The 17,830-nt window shown below is 38.2% G+C and overlaps 1 protein-coding gene across 1 annotated transcript in view; it reads left to right on the top strand.

Annotated features, from left to right (window-relative positions):
* The window catches only part of PREP (prolyl endopeptidase), a 116,871-nt gene that overhangs the window by 43,860 nt on the left and 55,181 nt on the right, over positions 1-17,830 (top strand). The window contains exons 7-8 of the mRNA XM_072738113.1: positions 3,633-3,738; positions 17,105-17,296. Coding sequence (XP_072594214.1) covers positions 3,633-3,738; positions 17,105-17,296 — 298 coding nt within the window. The remainder of the gene's footprint in view (positions 1-3,632; positions 3,739-17,104; positions 17,297-17,830) is intronic.

Genomic DNA, 17,830 nt, shown 5'->3' with positions numbered 1-17,830 from the left:
AATAGAAAGTGGATGAGCATTTTGGGGGAGTTGAAATCTAATAAGCACCTGCTGCTGCTAGGAAGTAAAATCCGAAGTATTCCATGCTCAGACACTCTTGTCTAGATGACATTTAGCTCGATATCATCACGTTGCTCTGATAGAAGGAATCGATGTATGTGGGCTTGATGAGAGCAGTGCAGCAAGTCAAGGTGAATGTTTGACAGTTTCACATCTGCTTAAGAGAAAAGAAACATGCCCCCAAGGCAGGTTCACAGAAGTATTATCAGAATAGAAAACAGAAACTGTGAAAAATACCTTACTCTGTAATGAGACAGAGGAAATACGTCATTGTTATGTTTTTTAGTAATCTAGGTATTATCTTTTACATTAGTTCTAATTACATTTCTTAATTCTTATATCTGTACTTCAAGAATGCACAATAATATACTCTAAAAATGTAATTATCCAACAAAAAATAAAAATGAGTTAAAAAAAAAATAAAAACATAGTGACAGGTATTTGCCTCTGGCCATGGCAGGGTAGTTGGTCCTAGAGCAGCCTTCCTGCCATAAACAGCGAGAACACTATACACAAGAAAGCAATTCGTTTGCAGCTATCGGTCAGCAGGCATTGTTGAACCATCCTCTGTAAGAGAAGCAAGTCCTGTGATTGCCCCAACTTTCTGCTTTTCTGGAGATATTTTCTGGAGTCTGGCACAAGGAGGGAGGAACCCACAGAGAACTACAGTCTCATCGAACTTAGTATCCAAAGAATTGGGGAAGACTGAAGCCACTGGAATTTGCAGGCAGAGTACAAGGAGGGAACTACCACTTAGAGCCCCAGAAATCTGCCTTGGTCTCCCTTTGTGTCTTTGTTGACCATTGAGTAGTGCATGCATAGGATGAAACTCCGTGATGCAGGTCAACCACTACCAGGGAGCCATAAGCTGACAACTACCAGAGGTTGAACAAGTCTGGGAGACTGTCACTTTCTGACCAAAGTGGAAAGACCTTTTGAACACTCAGGGTGTTCACCAGCAACCCCACAAAGGCCATGCCTTTGCAGTGGGCCTGCAGATGTTTCCCAACAAAGCTTGAGAACAAGCCTCCAGTAGATCAAGCTGATCCACTAACAAATTAACTGCCTCGAAACTTTGTAAAGGAAGACAAGAGCAAACATGTAAAAAAAAAAAAAAATCCAAGCAGCATTCAAACTGTGTAAGATCCAATCCTTAAAAGTTGCTAACTGTGTAAAGAAGCAGAAAAAATGTGACTCATTACCAGGAAAAATAGTAGCCAATGACCCAGAAATGACAGGTAGTAAAACTAGCAGACAGGGGCTTTTTAAAAACTATTATAAAATAATTTTTAAAGGATTTGAGAAAATGTTAATATCATGAACAAAGAAATAATATAAAGATGAACCAAACATTCTTCTAGATGTGAAAATAAGCCACCCGAAATGAAAAGTCTCTGCATGGGCTTAGTAGCAATTTAGATATCCAAAAAAGTATGAGTGAATTTGAAAACAGGGCAATTGAAAATAAACCAAAAAGAGAAAAAGGGAAAGAAAAATGAACACAGCCCCACTGCCCTGTGGGACAGTGCGAAGTGATCTAACATTATGTAGTTAAAGTCCTAAAGTAGGGGTATGGGTATACAAAAATATACAGGAGGGAAAAAAGGCCAAAGGTATTTTGAATTTGATCAAATAGAAAACCCACAGTTCTAAAATGTTCTACGACACTCAAGTAGGCTACTACAGCAAAGCCCATGATTGATTAATTTGCATAATACCTAAGATGATGATAAAGTCTTAAAGGCAGCCAGAGTAGGGAACACATATTCCACGTAGTGAGAAAAAAGGTAGGAAGTGACTTCTCATCTGAAACAATGCAAGGCAGGAGACAGTGGAAAGACATTTTCTTTCTTGACTACCATATTTTAAAAGTACAGTTCCTGCCCCCACATCCTGCTTCCCTTACCTACACCTGTTCCTGTTCTCCATGTTCATCATTTTCTAACATGCTACATAATTCCATATTTATTTCCTCCACTAGAATGTAACATTTTTTTCCCCCAGATTTGTTCACTGATGTAGCTTTAAAGGTCTTGTACATAATGGCTGCTTAGCAAATTTTACCTAATGAACGTATGAAAGAGTAACAGTTGTTGGTAAGTGTGTTAGGGTTCTGAGGAGAAACAGAACCAACATGTGTGTATATTTATAAAGAGAAAGATTTACTTTTAAAAAATTGGCCAGTGTGATTGTGAAGGCTGGACAAGTCCAAAGCCTTGCAGGGTAGCTTGGCAGGCTGGAAATCCAGAGGTTCGGTTTGAGTCCAAAGGTGGTCCAGAATTGCTTCTTGCTTGGGAAGGTCACTGTTTTTCTCTTAAGGTCTTGGACTGATTGGATGAGCACACTCACCTTACAGAGGGTAATCACCTTTAAGAGTCCACCCATTTAAAACAGAACCAAAAAACAAAACCAAAAAGTGTCCACCCATTTAAACAGTCAGTCTCATCCAAAAAACACCTTCACTGAAACGTCCAGAATAATGTTTGACCAAATATGTGGGTACTGTGGTCTAGCCAGGTTGGTATGTGAAGTTAGCCACTGCAGTAGGATGTGGAAAAACGGGAACTGTTACTTGCTGTGACATCTAAGATGTAAGTTGGTACAAACATTTTGGAAAATAATTTGGCAACACCGAATAAGGTTGAATGTGTTGCGTATCCTCCCACCTAGCATTTTTATTTTTAGTTATATACCCAGAAACACAGATAAGGACACAAACGAACGTATTGTGTGAGGTGTCGAGGTGAGGTGTCGCTTATAATAGGAAGGAAATAGACATAAAATATTTATTCATGGAAACACAGATCAATTAATTGTGGAATATTTTTAGATTGAAATGCTGCATAGCAGTTGAAAGAATTAAGTACACATATTGACACAGATTAATTTTTTAAATTAAATGAAAAAAAAACAATTGCAAAAAGCATATGTGTTTGCAAATTTAGAGAGAGGGTTTGACACCACTTATATCAATTTTGACAACTCAAAATCAGAATATATTGTTTGCTCTATTAGTTTGCCAAGATTCTTTTTGCTACCTGAGATTCTTCTATTCAGCCATAAAGGAAATTTATAGAAGCACAGGCTTTTGATTTTTGACATCGACTAAAGATAAAGAGTTGAATAGAAACTGGTTCGTGTCACCAGTGTGCACCACAGGTGAACTTCCTTGCATCATGCCCATTTTGCTAATTCTTACTCATTTACAACACTTTTAAAATACATGACCCATGGCAAAATTTCAAAGTCAGAGATACTGATATTCAGAATGACAGATTGCATGTATTCTCCGTGAAAGCCTAAAGTATAAATTTAAATAAAAATCACATTGAGTCACGACATTCAGTTATATCTGTTGATAGTCTCTATTTAAATATGTCACTGGGGTTTTTAAAACTGTAAAGTAAGAGTAAAATTTAAAAAAATGTTCTTTTTTTTCTAAATTTCTTTGCCACTCATAAATTTTGGGTAACCATATGACATTTAAGGTTAAGCTTTATTTTGTACTTAACAGTGCTTTCCAAAAAATACTTTCTAATCAGCTCCCTGCACTGTTTTTATTTCCTTCATAGTTGTCTGATGATGGTCGCTATGTCTTACTATCAATAAGAGAGGGGTGCGATCCAGTAAACCGACTCTGGTACTGTGACCTACAGCAGGAATCCAATGGCATCAGTGGTAAGCTATCTTTCAAACAGGTAATTATTCCAGAAAGCTTCATTAAAAAGCAATTATTGTGATCTTCTAATTGATTTCCCAAGAAACCTTCTTCCATTCAGCCATATGAACCATCAGTTCATAATTTTTTTCTTTCAATATTGTTCCATAAAATGAAGAAAAACTGAATGAAGCTCTTGGCTTTAGCATTTTCTCCATAAATTGAGGTTAGCCATATGTTTTGCATACGGATGTGAAAACATCCTGTGAATATTGCAGATGAAGAGTGAGTGTTACGGCAAAGCTAGCCCTTTGGTCTGTAAAGCGTTATAATTGTCTAGATATGAGGGTGCAAACTGTCACAGGCAAAAGGGTAAGAGAGACCAGTGAGAATTAGCGAGGTTAACAGGTAATTACAAGACCGTTTTTTAGCCCTGAGCCTCATGCACAATAACAGTCTGATTTTCCTTCCTGGAAGCCTTTTACATTATGATAGTAAGCATTGTAGCAGCCAGCTACAAATTGTGGAGGTGGCTCATTTTAAATGTTGTTCTCTTCGAACATCTTTGCCATACCAGCACCATTATTGAGCATTAAAGCTTTCCAGCTGCACAGTTTACTATGCTAAGAATACCCAGATCCAAAAGCCGCACAGATATGCTGGCACTCAGATAAGGACACTAAAACGATCACACTGTGTTCTGGGTAATATAAAATAAATACATTTTAAAGATTATGATACAGATTTGCAAACTATATAATACTGATTGCATTTTCAATTATTAGATTACTTCATTATTGGTACCTAATTTATGTTACATTATGATAAGAAAATCTACAATTTTTTTTAATTGCTCGGGTATTGCATCATTTTTCAACGTCTCTGAGCAAGATCCACATCCTGACACTCTTAGATACTGCAGAGTGCCATTCCCAGATACAGCAGGATAAAGTCAACAGATTGATTCAGGTGTGAAATATGTGTCCATTTAATAAAGATATGTGTAGGGTTTTTTTTTTTTTTTTCTGTTAAAAAAAAAAAAGGATACACTCATTTTGATCTCAAAAGAAAATTGGATTAGCCACATCAGGTTTCACATTCTTTGACAGGAGCAAAACCAGCACCCGAGAATTGTTCACTTGAGTTGCAAGTCTGGTCTACACAGAGCTGACCCTCTGAAGAATGAGATCTGAAAGAAACAGGGACAGCTGTTACTGTGCTGTTATCATGATAGAATTCCTGTGTGAGTCTGAGATGGTGGAAAGATCTTTGCCTTTCTCCAGTTTTTAAAATATTCCAGTTACGATGATCTTCCTCCAGAGAATGCTAGTTTCTTTTTCTTTTTATTACCTTGTTATATCTTTAAATTATAAGGTAGACTTGTTATTAAATGCTACAAGTTAGCAAATCAAAAAACACAAATTGATCACTTTGCTCTAAATTTAGGGAAGAGAATTCCTTCCATATACTGGTGTACTGAACTCGTACTGCTATGTCCACTTTAATAATAGTAAGACTCTGAGTGAAACTTAGAAAAAGGCTGACAGAACTAGAGGAAACCTTGCTTTCTTCCAAACTTCTTGGTCCTTACTTTCTTTTTTCCCACCCTACATATTTTTTATCCCCCACTTTATCATTACCACATTCCTGAGGAATTACAGAAGAGGATGTGATACCCAGAGATTGAGATTCTGAGAGGAAGACAGTGCAGAGGTACACTAGGCCATCCCAAATAAAATTCTAGACACCATAGCCCTGAATGGACATGAAGGAGAAAGAAGGGAAGCATCCAAGAAACCATAAGTGGCAACGATGCATTCATCCTCTTTACAAAACAAGCCAGGTCCTGGCCTGTCTTCCCAATTTGATCTTCCTTGAGTTGTCTTTTCTGTTGACTGTTGTCTTTTCTGCTTCCTATGTGGTTTTTTTTTGCACCTTAGGTGAAGAGCCCACTACTCTAGTAGGCTTGCTCAGTAAATGTTAGCAATTATTAGTTTCCAAATTGTCCTTTTTTTTTAAATTTGTCCAGAGGAACTTTAAGGTTATTATGTCATCACGTGAACAGAAGTCCAGCCATATGTTGGACTAGGACTGTGTAAACCTGTAAATTTATTCGGTATTATATCTCTCAGTGGAACCATCTATTTCTTTCTTTCTTCCTTCTTTTCTTTTCTTTTCTTTTCTTTTCTTTTCTTTTCTTTTCTTTCTTTCATTCATTCTTTTTTTTTTTTTTACTTTTACGTAAGCTCTACACCCAACATGGTGCTTGAACTCACAACCCCAAGATCGAATCTTGTGCTCTACTGACTAAGCCAGCCAGGTACCCCATAACCACATATTACTTGTCCAGGTTACTCCTAGGTATTTTGTATTTGTGAGCTATTGATGGTGTGTGAAGGTGTCTGTCAAGGTATAACCAGAGAAGCAGAACCAGTAGGAGACGTACGTTAAGAGATGTATTGCAAGAATTGGGCTTATGTGATTTGGAGACTGGCTAGCTAAGTCTGAAATCAGTAGGGCGGGCCACCAGGAAGGACAGGCTGGAATTTTCAGGCACAGGCTGACGCTTCCGTCCACAGGTGGTATTTCTTCTTTTTCAGGCAGGCCTCAATTCCCCTGGAAGGCATTTCAACCATTTGAATCAGGCCCACCTAGATTATCTAGGATAATCTCCTTGACTTAAAGTCAACTGATTATGGTCTTTAATCACATCTGCAGAATACCTTTACAGTAACACCTAGATTAGTATTTGATTGATAAACTGAGGACATGTCAAAAAGACCATCCCAGTGAGCTCATGGAAAAAACCACAAGAAGAATAGAGCAAACAAGTCTGACAGTGCTAACCTGATTTCATCATTTAATGAGGTTACTGAACTGACCAGTATTTGGAATTCATTGAGGCACTCAGAAAAATATGTGATATCCTAGAGATTTTGAAGTGAATAATAGGATAGGCTGGATTTGAAGCTATTGATGTGTTCCCCAGTAGACATACTAAAGGCACTGGGGGATGTTTGCCACTGAAAGCTGCTAAAGTCTGGGTTTAACTGGGCCTGCCACCTTTTTCTTTTCTTTTCTTTTCTTTTCTTTTTTTTTTAAGATTTTATTTATTCATGAGAGACACAGAGAGAGAGAGAGAGAGAGAGAGAGAGAGAGAGGCAGAGACAGGCAGAGGGAGAAGCAGGCTCCATGCACTGAGCCCAATGTGGGACTCGATCCCAGGTCCCCAGGATCAGGCCCTGGGCTGAAGGCAGCGCTAAACCGCTGGGCCACCAGGGCTGCCCCCTGCCACCTTTTTCTAATATTGCTTTATTAGCATTAAGTTTGTGGATAACATAAACTTCACAGTAGTTACTCCTTTGAGTGGTAGTCCTGAGATCCTGAAAGTTCTGGACAGTTACAGTGATTGGCCCAGTGCTGGTAAGATGAAATAGTTATCCACTTCCACGCTTGGGTTTAAGTCAGTTCCATATGACAATATTAAAGAGATCTTGGATTTTTGGGGTTTGTTTTTTTTTTAACAGATTGCTGGCTTATTATAAGTCAATGATATAATTATTATCATTTAAAGAAACAAATACTACGTGTGAGTTGAACTGTTGAAGACATTGAGTAGTTTATAACAGGAGAGACCTAGCAGATGGAGATATAGTGATCATTAAAATTTTTTTAAATAATCCCCATTAATCGTGGTTGGATGTATTATGACAATAACCAGAACACTTTCAAGTCAGATGCGAATTTTCATCTCCACTCCAAGACTAACTAACTAGTGAGCCTGGGGTGGGAATGTTTCCTCTCAATATTTCCATGACTACCGATGGGGAGGTAATACAGACTTTCGGAGGAATTGTGAGAAATAATGAAGAGGTATGCAACAGGGCTTAGCAGGGTTCCTGGCATATGACAGGTGCTCAGGAATTCCTCCCTTCTTTTTTCCTTTGTTTCTCAACTTAAAGAGGAATATTTGGAATCCACACACTTTATTTGGGGTAGCATAGTAAAATAGATTGAGGATGTCCTAGAATAAATAGTTATCTTCGGTATCAAAGCTGCTCTAAACACAGATCTTGGTATTGACTTGTTTACTGCAAAACCAGATTCATGATCAAAAAAGCATCCTTTCCTTGACAAAAGCATAAATAGGTGAGCCTCTAAGCGCAAGGCTATGTGGGAAATTGTCTAATTTTTACAGGTTGATAATTGAAATTTCAAGGGTTATATGCCAGATAACTTTTTCTTGCTATTTCTATACCTGCTTCATTTTTGTTATATTTTTTGAACGGAGGAAAAATAATTAACATTTAACTTAAATGCTAAATGTGCTAATTAACTATTAGATGAGTTAAACTTGAATAGCCGGTAACCAAAAACGAAATCCAATCCAATGTTATGAAATCTTTCATTTTATATTGCTGAAATTTATACCCCTTTTATAACCTAAAAGCCTTTCTGCTATGATTTTAATCTTTTTTACCTTAAAGGCAGGGAAAATTAACCACATTTTCATGCAGATTAATTCTTCATTTATTAGGGCATCACTGAATTGCTTGTCTGGAAAACTAGTTTCACTTAGGTAGCACTTTTCTAACCTTTCTGTCAACTTTGTCTCCTAAGAAAGCCTTCCGCCCCTTTGCGTTTTGAAATGAGGATCACCAAAAGTACACAAAAGTGGCCGATGGCTATAGATGTAGGAAGAGCAGCAGATAGAGAAAACAAAACTATATAAATAAACTACAGGACGGGGAAAAATAAAAATCTTAGGACCCTGAGAGTTAAGAGAGTTCCCTGTGAGACTGGATTCCTCTGTCATTTACATCTGTTGTGTAGATTTCAACTTGTCTTCTCCAACCTGTTGACCATCTTCCTACTTGCCACTCCGTTGGCCGGATCTCTCTCCATTTACCCTTTGCCTCTCATTGGAGAACGTCCTTTCCGCCATCTACCTTGGCAGTCTTTTTACTTAAGAAAAATACGGACACATCTGTACACACTGTGGGCCACAGCCTTTCCCCAGGAACTGCAGTTGAGGCTGGTCGGCTGCTCCTTTCCTGACCTTCCTGCACAGGTGACTCCTCTGACTCACCTCATTCCCCCTGGATAGAGACAGCCCTAGGCGTATCCTTGGGGCCTTAGAAGTCTGTACAATATTCCAGGTGTTTGACACAGCTAAGCAGGTGCCCTCCAAAGAACATCTCGCCCCCTTCTGTGCTGGCTGCCAGAGACATATTCCGAGTTACTATCTTCTTTCTTAGGGGGAGGAGAGATTTTTATTCTAACAGTTACCACACTTCCTCATGCCTTCACCTGACACTTTTCCTTCTACAGTTGGCTGTTCTCCTGCTTTCTCCTGTTCTGATCCTTTTTCTCTCCGTGCAGAAACACAACAACAACAACAGCACTTTTTGTATTTGTGAGCTGCATGAGATCAGAGACCTTGTCTGTCTTGCTCCGTGGAGTGCCCAGCACCTAGAACAGTGCCTGACAGATGACAAGGACCCCGTCCTTGACCAGACTTTAGTCAAGCTTCCCTAAGCCCTCAGTGAGGCCTCAACCTTGGTTCCTTGGCCTCCTACTCCCTCATTGGGCCAGCATAGCTTAATTGTAGCAAGAATCTCACTACATCCATTGAGAGAGAATTCCCCTACCCTCCATATCTGATCACCCTCAAATTCCTCATCCCTCTGGTCCCCTGCTGCCAGCCCCCACTAATTAATATCTGATTACCTTGACCTGCCCTCACCAAGAACATTATTAGGTCAATTTAACAAGAATCCCCCAACTCCATGTGCCCTCTTTGTGACTACCCTCTCTCCATTCTGCTCATTGGCTATAAATCCCCAGCTGTCTTTTTTTGTATTTGGAGTTAAGCCTGATTTCTCTGTCTTTTGCGATGGTCTTAACACCTATCTCAGTAGTCCTGAATGAAGTCCTCTTTACCATTTTAACAAGTGTGAGGTAATTTTTTTCTGTAACATGGACACACAGAAAGTGGGTTCCAACTTGTCTTAAATGACTTCATTGCCCCTTTATGGCTCCTGGCGCTCAGGCCCTACTGTATAAACCATCCTCCATCAGTAAGTGTTATATTTCCTTATAGGCACTTTTGAATCTTCACTTTTCTGGCCACTTAAATTTTTTTTTACTTAAATTTTTTTATCTTTTATTAAACTCTGAGAATGATGAATAGGCACAGACCGTATTTCTCCGGTCGTGTGTATTGTATGAGCAAAGGACTTTTGCTTCTCTTTTTCTATTCCTTGTTTAAGATCAAAAGTGAGGAAACCACTTAGGGCACCAGTTTGGCGTGACAATTTAATCATTCTGCAGTAGAAAAGACAGCTGAGTCTTGATTCCTATGATTCTTAACCTGATTCACGCCTGCAGATTAGTTGAAATTAATCATCCTGAACCTTGGAAGAAAATGATTTGCATCTGGTTTTCTTAGTTATATTTTCTGTACTTTTCTTAACATTTTTTGAATTATATTTTGTTTCCTAAGTTTATTGTCCTATTTTGAATATGCAGTTACCCTTGAACAACCCTGATTTGAACTGTGCAGGTCTACTTATACACGGATTTTGGGGTTTCTGATAATAAATACAGTATTGTACTGTAAATGTACTTTCTCTTATGATTTCTTAATATTCACTTTCCTATAACTTTATTATAAGGATACACTGTATAATACATATACAAAATATATAACACATATAATGTACAAAATGCGAAAAGTATGGTTATATTGTCAGTAAGGCTTCCAGTCAACAGCGGGCTAGCAGTAAAGTTTTGAGGGAGTCAAAAGTAAATATGTGCATTTTTTACTGTGTAGGGGTGTTGGTGTGCCTAACCCTTCTGCTGTTCAAAAGTCCACTGTATATAAACTTACTTCATGTCAACTAAATTGCAAGTAAATTTTCACATATTTTCCATATTACAGTTAGGTATCAGGCCTTTGATCTCTGCTTTCAAATATGTGGACTTTAAGAGATTTCATGAAAATTTAATTTATACTCTGAAAATATAAATGATGGTTTTTGATATTCTTTTACTATTTAAGTGTTCAATGTACATATTGAACTTAAATTTCTAAATCTTTTTATTGAAAAAGTATGAGACTACGACATTAAAATTTAAATTTGGGGGACACCTGGGTGGCTCAGCAGTTGGATGTCGGCCTTGGGCTCAGGACGTGATCCCGGAGTTCCGGGATTGAGTCCCACATCAGGCTCTTTTTTTTTTTTTTTTTTAAAGGTTTCATTTATTTATTTATTCATGAGAGACAGACGGAGAGAGAGAGAGAGAGGCAGAGACAGAGGCAGAAGGAGAAGCAGGCTCCAAGCAGGGAGCCTGACGTGGGACTCGATCCTGAGACTCCAGGATCACACCCTGGGCCTAAGGCAGGCACCAAACCACTGAGCTACCCCGGGATCCCCCACATCAGGCTCTTCACAGGAAGCCTGCATCTCCTTCTGCCTCTGTCTCTGCCTCTCTCTCTCTCTGTGTCTCTCATGAATAAATAAAGTCTTAAAAAAAAAAAGAATGGAATTAAAAAAAAATTAAATTCAGTTGTTTCTGTTGTCTTTACATTGTCAACAAATGCATACAAGTTTCCGGCTAAAATGCAGGATTATGTAAATGTTATATATTTAGTTACGAAGCATACCTGTATCACTGTCCCACTCTGCTGTCATTCCTGCTCTGGAGCGCTCCCCACCTGCTGGGCGGTAGCTGTGAGATCACCAGTGCCCGCTCTCGGGGTGTATCAGCAGTGCTGTGACCCAGCATACATGCCCAGACTCAGCACATCTTTGGAGTTCAGAAATACTCAACTCCCTCTCCCCCCGCCTCTGTTTTCTTTCTTTTGTTTTCTTTCTTTCTTTTGATCCTGTCTTTTTGGATCTTTCATTTTTCTGTGAAAGGTCAGATACTATATTTCTTTTATAGGGTGAATACCAGCAAAAAATATGCTGACCATTTGGCCCTACTCTGAATTAACTTAAACTTATTATTAGAGGTTTTTAAATAGAATCTTTAGGAAGTGATTATTAAGTGAAAAGAATTATCAGTGCCTAAAATACTTGTTAGTAACCTAACACACTTAGGCACCAACGTAGCCATCCTTAAGGCAGGCCTGAAGTGGTCTTTGCTCCTATCGCAGCTAGGTAGCTGAGACAATAGTGACTCCATGGTTCATGCCTCATGGGGCTGGGACATTTTTTTGGGAGTGGAGTGGAAAGGGGGAGATAAACATTTGAGAAACTTTAAACAAATGAGTTGTCCAAAGTTTAGCAAGCTCAGCTGAGCGTGAAGAGCCAGACCAACAGGCGAGGAGGGCTTCTGTGAGAGGCAGGGAGCTATTCGCAAGTAGTGTGCATTTCAGGGTAGGAATGGAAGAAAAGCAAAAAGAATTGGGACATCAAAAGATAGCATAAAAAATAAGCAAAACATTAATTTTGAAGTAAAATAAGTAATAGTGATAAAATTAGTGTTTTTACTAATTTTAAAATGAGTGATTTTTAAGAGCTTTTTCTAGGAAAATAGCTGTGTGCTGTGACAGATGGAAATTCGATTTTAAAGTTCACTATTAGCAAATCATGCTGTTCAAAAGCCACATTTAGCTTATTTTTGCCATTTGAAGAATGCTGGGATTATTTGGAATAGTAGTAACTATTGACTGTTTAACATTTTCTATGTGCCAGATTCTGAGCTAATAGTGTAGTTAATTTATTTAGTCTTCTCAACAATCTCTGAGGAGCACATGTTGTCATCCCCAGGAACCTGGGGATGGTGAGGACCATTTGCTTTCCTGATGCCATGTAAAGATTCAGACTCAAGTCAGTTGAAACCTCCTAGCCCATGTTCTAACGGTGGCTGTGAGGCAGGGGGATGGAAGGAAGGTTTTGGGCCAAGGAGAACAGCCACCTCCTGCCCCCTCAGTTTTAGAACATGACCACACTCTGCATTTGTTTATTGTTGTTACACAGTTTTTTGTCAAGTGTAAAAGCACTTTTTAGCTCCTGTTGCTAGAGAGCTTACAGAACGTTTTTTATGAAACATAGTTAATTCTGTGTATTTTCAAAGAAAGCAATAAAAGTAATGACTTTGCTCAAGGGAAGGCATAAGATGACTTATTTTAAGCTAATCTTCATTCAGTAAACAAATCATTCCACCACCAAGAATCAGGTCTATAGAAAGTAACTTTAACTTTAATGTAGAAAAGTTTGGGAGTTGAATTTCTCTTGGCTTCAGAGTGAACAATGCCACTTACAGAGAAAAGAATCCCAGAAGAAGTTGGCAAAAAGTGAGGTTGGTTTGGGATTTAAGCCATGTCTCTTTTTTTAAAGTAATTTTTCTGTTTTCCATTTAAATCAATAGTGTTCTGACTTGTGAATAGCAGAACTGGGTGAGCCCCATTGTTCAACTGAAATACTGCTTCTCTGGAATTATTTTGCACCAGAGCCCTGAGGAGCAAGGGTTTCAGGAGAGCAGAATGATTTCATGAGCTCCATTTTAGTTGTGCTTCCTCATGGGGGCCAGTACTTTGAACCACATTTGTATAAATCCAGCCACATACGTAAATTTGAATGAGTTTATGACTTGTAGTATTTATTAATGACTAAGGTTAATTCTCCAGAATTTGATGGTAGATGACAACTACAAACTGTTGTTTTGGTGTTCGTTGGAGCCTTGATTATTTAAAACAAATGAGCTACATCTTTAGGCTCACCTGATTATACAGAAATACCAAAGGAAATTTCTACTGTGTTTTGCCTTTGGCAGATATTTCAGTGACTTTTTGTGTTGGGGGTGGGGTGGCCAGGGTCATAACAAATATCACTACAATGGATGCAAGACCTTTTCAGGCAGAAACCGTAAGATGGTTACTTTGAGAAATAAAGGTTGCACATCAGGAAATGTTTTATTGTCAGAGGAACATTTAAGGAATCTGACATTTTCCTGAACCAAGACTCTATGTCCACAAATGTCATAGTCCAGAAAATTGTGATTCATCATTCTTAGTATAAACAAATGTACCTTTCTGATTGTCTGCAATTTTTGCATTGTCTGCTAATTTTTTACTTATTCTTCTAAGGAATAGTTTTTAGGGGTTTTTTTTCCCCCTTTTAAAGTATTGCTTTATGTAAAATAAAGTGAAGTTACCTTTGAGTGGTCGGTCACTTGCTTTTGAGATTAGCAGTTTGTCACTGAAAAAAAAAATTTTGAACTTGAATGCACAGCTTAACCTTTTAAAAAATAATTCTAAGGATTTCTATTTGAGGGAGTTTAGCAGATTTTATATTCTGAGTAACCTCCCAATTGAAACAACTGGAATGCTGTAAAATGTTTATAAGATATTTTTCTAATATATTGCTAAGCTGGCACATGCAAAAAAAGACAAACCATAGAGACCAAAAACAAAATGAAAGCAGGAATCTTGTATTGTTCTGGAATGTTTCTGCTGGGCTTTGAGGGTTGAGTTTCTACCTGATGGCCACCTAGAGCAAGGGGGACAGAGGATAAAGCCTCTGGTTCTCCATGTTGAAAAGTCTAATAAGGGATACCCTCAGTGTAATGGTGATTAAGAAATAATCCTGGGAGTGGGGGCATGAGGAGGAGGGAGAGGAAAAAGACCTGCCTGCCTTTACCTTTGCACTAGGGAAGGAGAGGGAGAGGAAGGATGTGAATTTTCCTAAAACATGACATGGGTACAGGTATCTGGATTGTCCCTCTGAGGTCCAAAAATCCTTATGTCAAGAATTTCATTTAAAGGGTTCCCAGATTGGTTGCCTCCCAACAAGCAAATGGAGGCCAAATACAGAACTTCTCTGGAACTTCTGGAATAGTGCCACTTTAACTCAGGCCTCCAAGAATTGCCATAGATAATGTTTCAAGGGAAATCATTTCACAGTCAAAAATTTCAAAAAAACCACAAATCAGACAAAGAAATTCACCAGCATGAGAAATAGAGCAATAGAAGAAGCAGAGTGGACTTAATCACAATCCTGACATAAATTAAGTACATTGAATATACTTTTAAAAATAAGCAACGTGATGCTGCCTTTACAAGAAAATAAACAAGAAGCTTGGAAGTATAAGCAGGAAACAACATATTATAAAGAATGACCAGATTGGAGGAAGACTAAGTAGAATTTTTACAAATAAGGAATATGGCTATTAACATTAAAAAACTGAGTTATTAGGCTGAAGAAATTAGAAACAGCTGAAGAGAGAATTAATGAATTAGAATATGGATGTAAAGAAATTAACTTAGAATGTAGCCCAAGAAGTGGAAAGCATGAATGATTAAGAGACACGGAAAAGAGACAATCTTTTCAGAAATGATAAACAACGTAATTGGGACCAGTCATTTTGCAGAGGACAACTGGCCCATGATGTTACCATGAAAAGCACACAGCTGTCTAAATATCAAAGCAGACTTTAAAGTAAAAAGCATTGCTAAAGATAAAACCTCATCACCATTTAAAGCTTCAGTTTTACTTAAATATAATAATTCTAATTTTGTATATATTGAACAGCATGATTTCAAAATACAGAGAACAAAATCGAACAGCAATACAAGTAAAAATCTACAGTCACATAAGAAACATTTTAACCAACCTTTTCTGTGACCAATAGAAAAAAATGGCTTCCCAAATCAGTAAATACATGGATTTGAACAACGTGATTAACAAATGACTTAATAGACATATTTAGCATGTCACACCCGAAAGATGCAAAATATGCAGGAACATACAGGAACATTTAAAAATCATTAAAGGAAAAATAATTAGGCCATACAGTTTTTCTCAGCAAATTTTAGAAGATTAAAATTATTCAGAGTGTGTTCTTTGAGCATAATAGGATTCAACCAAAAGTCACTAACAATAACCAGAGGATGAACAGTCTCACAAACGTAATGTCATGTGAGAGAAGTCAGACAAAAGAATACATGTTGTCTGGCTTCACTGTAGATGAAGTTCAAGAATAAGGCAAAATTAGACTCAAGTGTTTATGGATGCATATTAAAACAGGAAACGAACAGGGAAAATGAAGTAATTAATGTAAAAATCAGGATGATGATTACCTTGAGGAGGGGAAGGGGATTGTTCAGAATATCATGGTGCAAAAAATTCTCTTGTGAAAAATGTATTGGGTATCCATCCTTATGTGTGTATTCTTTCAAGTGAACTTTAGAATGCTGTTAACAAATTCCCTAAAACTCCCATTTGAATTTTGATTGGAATTATGTTCGATTTATAGATTTCCTCTGGGATTATTTAAACCTTTAAAATATTGAGTCTCCCCATCTAGAGATATGGTGGTGTGTTTACAGTTATTCAGGGTTTTTTGTTGTTTTTAGGATCCCTTAGGAATGTTTTAGAGCTTTCTTTAAGGTCACACCACTAAATAGTGGATCTGGGGTTTTAATTCAGTTATGTCTCACAAAAAGAAAAACCTTTCCACCATGAAAGTATGTTTTTCTTGATAAATTTAATTCAGCAACAAAAAATTGTATAAAGATATTATGCTATGGAGATGAATGAGATAATGAATGTAAAATCACCTTGAAAGATCCAAAGACTATAAATGAACTATCCAAGTTAACGTAGCAATTTCACTGAAAAATTTAAGGTAGGAGACTAATTAAAGAATAGCTGAGATCTGGCTTGGCCTTCTAGTATTCAGAAATCATCAAGCTCATTTGTTTATGAAACTTTTGAAATGTACTCTGAACATTTATGTTGGACACGTTCTTAAATAGATGGCCTAATGGGGTTTGTTCTTTTGGTTTTTTTTTTTCTTTTTTTTTTTTTTGTATTTTGTATTTTTATAACTGACATTTAGTGTGAAGTCAACCCTGGGGGTGTGTGTGTGTGTGTGTGCACGCACATGTGCGCATGCACATTTGAAATCATCCCAGGTAGGAGCCACTGCCATAGACCAGGAGGGGAATGAAGACGTGGAATGGTGTGGTGGCAGTCGAGGTAGAAGGAAGTGCTCAGATAAGACACACACTCCGGTAGGAGAGAACCTACCAGATTACATGGGGCCAGGGGCTGAGAGGAGAGGTCCTTCTCCATTGTCAGGGTTTCAGGAAAAAAGTGAAAGTTTCTTCACATGGGGCCAGGGGCTGAGAGGAGAGGTCCTTCTTCATTGCAAGGGTTTTCAGGAAAAAAGTGAAAGTTTCTTCACATTTTTAAAAACCTTAAAATTCAGCTGTACTTGTCCTTGCTCTTTCTCAAGCCTTAGACCCTCCAAATACTGTGTCTCCTTTGTGTTCCATGGAAAGAAAAGACCTGCCCTTCCTTCCCTGCACATAAAGAAACCACAGCATTTTCAACACAGGAGAGGTGACAGGAATGCTTGGTCTCTCACCAGGAATCCTGAAGTGGGTAAAACTGATCGACAACTTTGAAGGAGAATATGACTATGTGACCAACGAGGGGACGGTGTTCACATTCAAGACAAATCGCCATTCGCCCAACTATCGCCTGATCAACATCGACTTCACGGACCCTGAGGAGTCTAAGTGGAAGGTGCTTGTTCCTGAGCATGAGAAAGATGTCTTAGGTGAGATCACATGCTACTTGAACACTGTGCGCTTCTGTTTTTGGTGAGAAGGTCAACAAATTGGTCCAACTCTCCTCTGGTGACCGGTTACAAGGTAAAGAACCTTCAGCCTTTGGTCATGGAGAGGAAGGGTCTAATTAGCGCAGCCACGTATTTACTGGATGACATCTGTGTGGTTAGTACGATGTCGTGCAGGGGCCTTCATAAAAACTCTAGAGTATGAATCCAGACTTTCAAAGGTAGTTTATTGTGTTTCTCTTGTTTTTTTGTGTGTTTTTGTTTTGTTTTGTTTCGTTTTTTACCATCAGTTGACTCACTGTGTAGTTACTGTTTAATAATCCATCACTGACATTTAATTTTTTTTTAACTGTTTAGATTAGAATCCTTAGCTTTTAGCTTTTTGAATACCCTTTGGCTGTTGGTAGTACACCTGTTGTGGATCTCAGAGTGGACTTATGGTCCTCTCACTAGAAGAGAGGAGACTGTTGTCAGATGCTGTTGAAACTCACTGCGGTTGCTGCTGTGTGCACTGAG

Source organism: Vulpes vulpes, chromosome 1 (genome assembly GCF_048418805.1).
Source record: "Vulpes vulpes isolate BD-2025 chromosome 1, VulVul3, whole genome shotgun sequence".
In the NCBI taxonomy this organism is placed as follows: domain Eukaryota; kingdom Metazoa; phylum Chordata; class Mammalia; order Carnivora; family Canidae; genus Vulpes; species Vulpes vulpes.
The sequence above is the reverse complement of the archived record's forward strand: the minus strand, read 5'-3'. Positions and strand labels throughout refer to the sequence as shown.